The sequence below is a fragment of the Apus apus genome, chromosome 10 (genome assembly GCF_020740795.1).
Source record: "Apus apus isolate bApuApu2 chromosome 10, bApuApu2.pri.cur, whole genome shotgun sequence".
Lineage (NCBI taxonomy): Eukaryota > Metazoa > Chordata > Aves > Apodiformes > Apodidae > Apus > Apus apus.
The window spans coordinates 1,188,032-1,197,078 of record NC_067291.1 but is presented as its reverse complement, the minus strand read 5'-3'; the positions used below and the strand labels follow the sequence as shown (position 1 = coordinate 1,197,078).

At 64.5% G+C, this 9,047-nt stretch overlaps 1 protein-coding gene across 2 annotated transcripts; it reads right to left on the bottom strand.

The window, feature by feature from the left end:
• Positions 1–868: 868 nt before the first annotated feature.
• PARP6 (poly(ADP-ribose) polymerase family member 6) lies at positions 869–8,395 on the bottom strand. Of its 2 annotated transcripts, XM_051628745.1 has the most exons (22): positions 8,331–8,395; positions 7,442–7,519; positions 7,217–7,311; positions 6,414–6,474; positions 6,206–6,296; positions 6,044–6,110; positions 5,615–5,764; positions 5,200–5,380; positions 4,765–4,818; positions 4,347–4,442; positions 4,163–4,255; positions 3,963–4,088; positions 3,793–3,858; positions 3,598–3,665; positions 3,282–3,330; positions 2,653–2,762; positions 2,490–2,562; positions 2,231–2,300; positions 1,776–1,855; positions 1,625–1,688; positions 1,430–1,514; positions 869–1,348 (listed from the first exon to the last, which is right to left on the bottom strand). In XM_051628745.1, the coding sequence occupies exons 1-22, from the start codon at positions 8,331–8,333 to the stop codon at positions 1,246–1,248; spliced, it is 1,863 nt and encodes a 620-aa protein (XP_051484705.1). In that variant the 5' UTR covers positions 8,334–8,395; the 3' UTR covers positions 869–1,245. The 2 variants fall into 2 exon arrangements, 1 of the variants encoding a protein (XP_051484705.1); XR_007890464.1 differs by lacking the exons at positions 869–1,348; positions 2,231–2,300 and having other exon boundaries at positions 1,483–1,514; positions 2,653–2,765.
• Positions 8,396–9,047: the final 652 nt, after the last annotated feature.

Genomic DNA, 9,047 nt, shown 5'->3' with positions numbered 1-9,047 from the left:
TGGAGGTTTCGGCAGAAACAACGTGAAGCGAAATAAACTTATTTTGTCAAAATCGTCACCTTGGTTGGTTCTTTGGAGCACTCGCTGCTGCGCCCCAGCACCCACCTTCCCCACCACCCACATTTCCCCACCATCGTCCCCTCCTGAACCCCATTTCCACCAGCTCAACTCCAGCCAGGCTGGATCATCCACTGGGAATCCAGTGGAGCCTGCAGAGGGACATGGGTCTCCCTTTCCATTTGCCTTTTTTTTTTTTTTCCCCCCCCAGGAATGACCATTTTCTGGAGGAATTCACCCCGGCTGTGGAGGGCACTGGGGCAGGACCCAGAGCACACCCACTGGTGTGATGAGCCTGTCAGGTCTCAGCTGGCGCCTGTACCTAAGTTGGGATATTTTTTTTAAGCTGCTCCTTTTTATAACTCCTGGTTGATAAACCATGCCCACATGTCCAATGGGATGGCAAAGGCTGCTTGGGGGTGTTTGTTATTTTAAATCCCTCGGGTGCCTGAACCCCAGCATGAGGCCCCATCACATGGGTGGTCCCATGTCTCCAGTGTGGTCCCATCCCTGAGGCCAAATCCCTTTTCCATGGTGTGGGCCCTGCCCTGTAGCCCCATCCCTTTGCCATGGTGTGATGGTGCTGGGATTCCCTCCCCGCAGCCCCATCCCTTGCCCAAAGCCCCACCAAGTCCCTACAACCCTTCCCCATGATCCCACCCCTTCCCAGTGATCCCACCCACCCCTGTAATCCCATCCTTTCCCCACAGCCCCCTTTCCAATGATCCCAGCCCTTCCCCACCCCCTGCTGTTTTAACCACATGACACAGTTTCCTTTTCTCTTTTTTTTTTTTTTTTTTTCTTCCCCCCCCCTCTGTTTTTTGGGTTTGTTTTGGTTGGTTTTTGTTTCGTTGGGTTGATTTTTTTTTTTTTTGCTTCGGTTTCTCGTTGTCGATAAAAACGCCGTCGCTGCCGGGAGGGGCGGGCACCGGCCCCGCCAGCCCCACAGCTCCCTCTCCACACTGTCACAGGGTTGGGGACACTGGGGGGCAGGACAGGAGGGGACAAGGGACCCCTAAACCCACCGGGCCCTCGCTGGCTGCTTGACACCTGTGTGCAGGGTGGAGGTGCTGGCCTCGGCCCGTCTGCCCAGCCTGGGAGCCTCAAAACCCTCTTGTCCTTCCCAACGTTTCCTGGGGGTCTCCACTCGGCACCTGGGGGGATCCCAGGGGGGCTCCCCATCGCCACTCAGTTTGTGTAGACCTGAGTCCCAATCACACGCATGATCTCCTTCTGGATTTTGGGGTCCTGAGTATTGATATTGGCATCTCCCACTTGGCCATCTTCATACCTGCAAGGGGAGGAGGGGGTGAGGGGGTGCTCTGGGGGGTGTCCTAGGGGTGCTGGCAGGGTGGGCACAGCTGGGACTTACACAAAGAAGAAGCGGGTGCAGACGTGGTCCGAGACGGGGCAGACCCAGATGTTGCCATGTTTCTGCAGGTCCTTGGAGGTGATGACTGTGGGAGAAGGGGCTGTTGGTTGGGGGTCCCCACAGCCCCCCCCCCCTCCCACCAGCTGAGCCGGGGAGGCGGGTGCTGCCTGGCACCCCCTCCCCGCGTCCCCGCACCTTCGCACAGCGCGATGCAGTTCAGGTTGCGGCTCTGGAGGAAGCGGGACTGGATGGAGCGGGTCTGCGGGGAGAGCACCCGGCGTCACCGCCCGGCCCAGCGCCCCCTCACTGCCTCCCCGGCCCCCCCACGCTGTCCCCTGCCTGTCACCTGGGGGATGGTGTTCATCCGGTTGTACCTCTGCACCAGCTCGTCCTTGGAAGGCATCCGGTGCTGCCCTTTCCCCATCCCTGTGGAGAAGCCAGGCGGCAGCCGTCACCCCCGGGCAGGGAGCATCCCCGGGGTGAGGCGGGGACACGTGCCACAGATGGTGATAACCACGCTGGGGGCTCCCGCCTGGTGGCCGAGCCCTGAAACCCCCCCCAAAAGTGGCTTTTGGAGATGAGAAAATGTTGGGGGAGTTTAATTCCCTGGCACATCAGAAAGCCCCACCCTGGCTGGGAAGAGGCTGGTACAGGTGGGAAGGATGGAAGGATTTAGCTCCTCTGGCCCCCACGATGCCAAGGATCCCTGGGCCCATGCAGGGAGCGGGGATGGGAGCGCAGGCAGGACTGGGCTTAATGGGCAGGACTGGGCAGGACTGGGCAGCACAAGCAGCCTCTTACCTGAGTATCCAAAGGAAATACTGGAGATGGGGCTCAGATAGATGCCCTTGCCATAGGCTGCTCCATGCAGCTTGCAGGAAAACACCAGGGTGAGCAACGCGGGGACCCCCTTTGGCTCGAGGACGGTGCTGGAGGTGACCTGGCCCCAGCAGGCAGCTGCCTGCACCCCCCTGCCTGCCTGCACCCCCTGGTCTGTCTGCACCCCCCGGTCTGCCTGCACCCCCCTGCCCACCCTGGGGTGGACACAGGGGAGCCTCACCTGCAGCTTGGTGTAGGAAGCGTTGACCAGCCCGTTGCGGAGGATGGAGTGCCAGTTCTCAATGTGAGAGCCACTGGGAAGGACCAGCCCCACGTCAGCCCCACAGAGCCCCACAGCGCCCAGCAGGGGCTCCTGCTGCTGCTCCCCCCCTCCAGCAACTCACTGAAAAGCGAAGGTGCTGCCGTAGAGCTTCTTGGCGGTGCGGAAACGAGCCTCCTTGGCCGGGGGGCTGCTGAGCAGGAGGAACTGGTGGGAGGTGTGCATGAACTTCAGCTGCTACCAGGGGAAAGGGACGAGCAGAGGCGGTGCCGGTGGGGGGAGAGGACAGACAGACGGACAGAGATCATGCACGGCAGCCTGGCCCCTGGCCCAGCCCTGCCAGGAGGGCCGGCAGGATCCCGCAGCCCATGGCAAATATCCTCCACCCCATATCCCTTGTCCTGCCTCCTGCACCCCATCCCAGGACTGTCCCCTACAGCCCAGCCCCTTGTATTGCTCACCCATCATCCTGCATCCCACACCCCATCCCATGTTCTGCATCACATACCCTACGTCCCACCTTCCACATCCTATGTCCCACATCCCTATCCCACATCCCACACTCAACATCCCAATCCCATACCCTTCATCCCACATCCCATGCCCTGCTGTCCTGCATCCCATAACCTACATCTTGTATCCTATAGCCTGCACCTGGTATCCCATACCCTAAATCCCACCTTCCATATCCCACATTCCAGACCCTCCATCCCACATGCAGCACCCTGCCTGGAGCCCAGCCAGGCCCCTTACCCTGCTGAGGGGCAGCTTGACAATGTGGGATCTGTTGCTGGAGATTATCCTTGGGAAGAGGAGAAGGAAGGGGAGAAGAAAGGTCACACAGGGTGGTCCCACACTCCTTGGGAGTGGGGTCAAGCTGGGAGCCACACCAGAACCTGCCCCGAGGCTGGTGGAGGGTCATGATCCCTCAGGAGACATGGGATAACGGGGGGGGGGGTGTGCTGGAGGTGCCCAGCTGTCCCCCACCCTGTTCTCTGTCCCAGGGAATGTGAGGCATTGTGGAGGGATGTGGGGCAGCAGGACTGGGCTGCAGCACCCTGGGTCTTACCACTGCAGGAGGGGATGGGCCAGAGGGTCCAGCTTATCCATCTGCTTCTTGATCTCCAGGTAGGAGCCCTGGCAGAGGTGAGAAAGGGTGCAGGTAGGCATCAAAACTGCCCCCCCACCCCTCCCCTCAGCAAAGGTTCCTGCACTGGGGGGTCTCACACGGGCCCACAGGTGGTGGGGGGCCAGGCTGGTGTACCTGGGTCATCTCCCGGATGGACATCACGCTGTCCAGGGCCTTCTGCAACCGCTCATAGTTCTTCTTCTACACATGGGGCAGGAGAGAGATCATTGCAGGGGTCTGGGGGGGGGTTCCCTCAGCCTCACAGACCCTCAGCATGGGTGAGCGTTGCCCCCCCTGGTGCTTACCTTGGGGTTGAAGGCAAGTGTTTTGGGGTCGTTGGGGTCCACCACGGAAGGGTAAGGCTCAAAGATGATGCTCTTGCGGGGGGACTCCAGGGCGGCGCGGCACATGGCCACCAGCAGGTCCACCACCTTGGGGACAGAGCACGGGTGAAGGGACAGTGCCCCGAGGTGACAGTGTGGCCACCCACCATGCGCAGCCCTACCTCGGCACCTGTGGCCACCTCCTCCGCCGCGCCGGACATGACGCCCAGGGTGTAGAAGGAGAAGACACAGAGCTCCCGGGTGCACACGGCTGGCTGCGGGGGGACAGGAGCCGTGAGGAGGGACAGGGATGGGGACACGGGGTGACAGCCTGTGCCTGCTCTGTCTCCCTCCCCGTCCCCACACCTTGAGCATGGAGCCGTTCTGGAAGACGTGCTGCTCGTCGCACACCACGCAGTACTCGTTGAGCGTCGGGATCCGCTGCTCCGCGTACTTCATGATCTGAGGGATGGGGGGAGTCAGGCCCTGCCGTGGTGCCCGAGAGGGCATTGGGATGGGGCTGAGAGGGATGTGGGCTGAGTGAAGAGGATGCTCCAGGGAATGGGATGGGGCTGAGAGCGATGTAGGGCAGCAGGAAAGATGCTCCAGGCAGTGATATGGGGCCAAGCGGGATGTGGGATGGGTGGGGAGGATGGTTGGGGCAGCAGGATGGGTATGAGTGGGACATGGGACAGAGGGGAGGATGATCTGGGAAGCTGGATGGGGCTGAGTGGGATGTGGAGCAGGGGTAGGACACTCCAGGCAGCAGGATGTGGCCTCTCACCTGGACGAGGAAGCCGTACTCCAGCGTTGGGATGTTCTTGCAGTGGCCACCAACCTGCGCCAGGCCCAGAGCGGAGCCAGCTGGGTTACCCCCTTCCCCCCAGGGGCCCCCAGCCCTGCATGGCACCCGCATTCCCCAACACCCCCTGGCTGCAGCGGGACCCCCACGTGCCCACCCCCTCCTGGGGATGCAGCCACACCGGGGACACGGAACCAAGAGGACCCTGCAGGAACCCTCACTGGTGTCCCGACTTGCCCAGCAGCACCCAAGGGTGCTGGGGACAAGGCACAGGGGACAAAAACCCACAGGGCCCCCCCCCGACCCCAGGGGGTCCCCCAGCACCCCACGACAAGCAATCCGACCCCGCAGCAGCCCCCCAGGAACTGGGGAAAGGAAAGGAGAGGAAAGCAAACCCCGAGGCGGGGAGGCACCCACCAGGATGTTGAAGGGGGCGACACCTGCCTGGGTGCTGGGGGGGGGGTAGCCGAAAACCTCCACCTTGGGGTTCTTCACCGTGCAGGACACAGAGCGGTTCATCAGGCGGTTGACACGAGCCTCGGGGATACTCAGCTTGCCCTTCAGCACTGACTCTTGGATGACAGGGAAGCTGGGAGACCTGTGGGCACAGCGCCACTGAGCTCCTCGGTTTGTCACCGTCCCCTACTCCTGCTGTCACCCGGCGCTAAATTCACCCTTCAGATGGTTTCTGGGGAGAAACCTTCACCCCTTTGGGCTCCGGGTGGGAGCAGCAGCATCCAAGGGGCCAGTGGGGAAACTGAGGCACAGTGCCAGGTCCCCAGGGTGAGGGGACTGAGGGATGCGGACCTTGGGGACATCACCGAGGTCTTACTTGGGGATGGGGGAGAAGATGCTGAGGCCAGCACGGAACTTCTTGATGGTGCCGCTTGTCTTGAACCAACTGTGCCTCTTCTCCTGCTGGGTCTTCAGGAAATCGTTGCTGAGATGTTTCCATTGCTGGGATGTGAACATGCCCAGGATCCTGGCAGAGAGGTGGTGTGGGTTGCCGAGTGGGGTATCAGCACCCAGGGGTGCGTCAATACCCACTGAGACTGGTACATGGGGTGGTCCAAGCCATCCAAGCCACCCAGTGCCTCCTCTTCCCCACCCAAAACTGGTGGTGAGCCTGCCCGGGGGCTGTGTGGCAGGTAAAAGGTGGTGGCATGGGGACATGCAGCACTGGCCAGTTTTGGGGCAAAACAGTGACCCCATGGCCCACCCCACCCACCACCCTCGGTGCTTGTTGGGTTTCAGCTCTTACTTCTTCAGCTGCAGCCCCAGCCCGAAGCCCTCCTTGTTGGACGGTTGGAAAACCTCAATGGACGGTTCTGAGGGGAGAGAGAGGAGGACAAGCCACCAGTGCCACCGCCATCCCTGTCCTGAGGGCAGGTGGGGACACTGCGTCCTGTCCCTCCCCACTCACCAGGGCCATCGAGGTACTGGGAGAGGGAGAAGCGGAGGCGCAGGACGATGGGCTCCGTGCGCAGCACCTTCCACGCCGTCGCCACCTCCTCCTGCCAGGGGACAGCCATGCTTTGGCACAGCCCTCAGGCCCCCCGCAGGGCAGGGAAATTCAGGGACCTCCCCTAGGGGTGTGTGTGTCCCCCCTGCCAACACCCCTGGGCACTCACATCGAGGAAGCTGATGTTGACGTGGAGGTCGATGTCCACGTCGTCGATGGTCCCGTACTCCCTGCGAAGACACGCGGCGCCGCGGCGGGGGGACGGGGTGAGGCTGGCACGGCCACCCGGTGCCCCCCATGCTGGGGCAGGGGGCTCGTGGGGTGGCAACGGGCACGTGTGGCTCCCCCTGAACCCCACGTGTGCACCCGAAACTGGGGCGGCCCCCGGAGAGTGCCTGGATTGCGGGTGGGTGGCTGGGGATGGCACGGCTGGTGCCCAGTGATGGCATGGCCTGGTGATCTGGCTGTGGCACAGCTGGGTGTCCTGGGAATGCCATGTTGGGTGCCCTGGGGATGGCACCACCAAGTGCCCAGAGAAGCCATGGCCTTATCCCCCAGGATGGCACAGTGGGTGTCCCAGGGATGGAACAGCTGGGTGCTCTGGTGATGCCACAGCCAGGTGCCCCAGGGATGCCACTGCTGGGTGTGCAGGAATGGCACGGCCAGGTCCCTAGGGATGCCACTGCTGGGTGTGCAGGAATGGCATGGCCAGGTCCCTAGGGATGCCACAGCTGGGTGCCCTGGGTATGGCACAGCCCAGGGATATCATAGCCAAGTGCCCTGGGGATGGCATAGATGGGTGCCTGCAGACGCCAGAGTTGGGCGTCCTGGGAAAGCCACGTCTGGGTGCCCTAGGGATGGCACTGCTGCACGTGCAGGAATGGCACGGCCAAGTCCCTTGGGGATGCCACAGCTGGGTGCCCTGGGAATGCCAGGGGCAGGCGGCCGGGGCGGGCAGGGCCGAGCACCCACCTGATGGCCACGGCATTCTCGCTGTAGATCTCCTTCACCGCCTCGATGTCGGCGTCCAGCTGCGGGTGGCGGTACAGGTCGGCGGCGCAGGTCCCCTGCGGCACAGCACCCGGGGCCGTCACCCCCGCGGCCCCCCGCTCGGGATCGGGGGCAGGTTGGGGGTCACCAAGCCCCCCTCCCACCCTCCCCAAGGTGCCCAGGGGACCCGGCACCCATGGGACTCGCCTGGACGCCGTAGAGGAATTCTTCGGACTCATTGTCCCCATCGGAGTCATCGTCCGTCCAGTACTGGCCCTTGAGGTCCTGGGGGGGCAGAGGGTGGGGGGGCAGGGGATCAAGGGGGGGCAGAGGGTGGGGGGGCAGCAGCTTGGGGGGGGGTAGAGGGTTGGGGGACCACAGGGATGGGGGGAGAGGGTTGAGGGAAGCAGGTTATGGGGGAAAAGGGTTGGGGAGGTGGATGGGGGAAAGAGGAAGCAGATTGGGGGGAGAGCAGGTTGGGGGGCAGTGGGTTGGGGGGAGCAGGCTGGGGGGCAGTGGGTTGCAGGAAGTGGAACGTGGAGGAGGGAGATGGGGGGAAATTTGGGGGTGGCAGGAAGGGGGAGCAGGAGGGATGGAGTGGAATGGGAGGCAACAAGGGAGGAGCCACTGAGGGGACAGCAGGATGAGGGGCCGTGGGATGTGGGGAACAGGTGGGTGGGGGTACAGGATGGGGGGCAGGAAAATGGGGGGCAGCAGGACGGGGGGGGGGCAGCAGGTGAGGGGCAGAGGGGTAAGGCAGCACACCGGGGAGCCGGGCTGAGGGTGCTGAGGTGGGCACAGCGCTCTGGGGGGCAGCAGGTCGGGGGGCCAGTGGATGGGGACAGCAGGTGGGGGCCGTGCCTGGAGCCGCCGAGGGGCCCGAACGGTGGGGAGGGGGCTGCAGCCCCCTCAGCCCCGTCCCCCTCCTGTGGCGGAGACAGGGGGACACACGGGGGGGACACACGGGGGGGGGCCCGAGGGGCCCGCGCAGCCCGCCCCCCCCCCGCGCAGGCCCGGCCCCGCCGCCCCCCCCGGGCCCGTGCGGGTGCCCCCGCGTCCCCGCGTCCCCTCGGCCCGGCCGCGGGTCGCCCCTCACCATCTCAGCGCTGCCCGGCCGGGCCTGCCCCCACCTCCATGCTGCCGGCCGGCCGGGCGGCCATCGCGCCGTGACGTCACGCCGCGTCACCCGGCAACGCCGCTGACGTCACCCCCGGGGACCCCCCCCCGCCCCGGGAGCGGCGGCGGGACGCGGAGCTGGGGCTGCTGGTGCGCCCAGCGCGGCGGCCCTGAGCCGGGGGTCCCCCAGTCGCCAGCCCAGGGCCCCCCAGGGGGTGGCCATTTTGGGTCCCCCCACGGCCGGCGCGGGGTCCCCAGGGCGCGGGGCGGGGTCCCCAGAGTCCCCAGGACAGGGTCCCCATCATCCCATGGTAGGGTGGCCGTTCTAGGCCCCCGCACGGCCGGCGCAGGGTCCCCAGTGTCCCCAGGAGAGGGTCCCCATGCCCGCAGCACGGGGTGGCCATTTTGGGTTCCCGCGCAGCTGGCACACGGGCTGTCAACGAGGTGGGGTCCCCAGCACGTGGTCAGCGCGGTCCCAGCGCAGAGCAGCAATTGTTGGGTCCCCGACGTCCCCAGAAAAAGGTCCCCAACACCGACAGGACGGGGCTCTCCAGCATCCCCAGCCTAGAGCTCTCAGTGTCCCCATCCCAGGGCTCCCAGGACAGTCCCCAGGGCCCTGGCACAAGGTGGCCATCTTGGGTCCTCACATGGCTGCCATGGTGCCCCCATGGCTCCGTAACGGCGTCCCCAGTGTCCT

What these genes read in the sequence shown, in the direction of transcription:
- PARP6 (XM_051628745.1), bottom strand. An exon ending in AGAACGGCTCCATGCTCAAG is followed by an intron (nt 4,256 to 4,346) that starts GTGTGGGGACGG and finishes GTCCCCCCGCAG; the next exon opens with CCAGCCGTGTGCACCCGGGA. An exon ending in AGGTGGCCACAGGTGCCGAG is followed by an intron (nt 4,089 to 4,162) that starts GTAGGGCTGCGC and finishes TCTGTCCCCAAG; the next exon opens with GTGGTGGACCTGCTGGTGGC.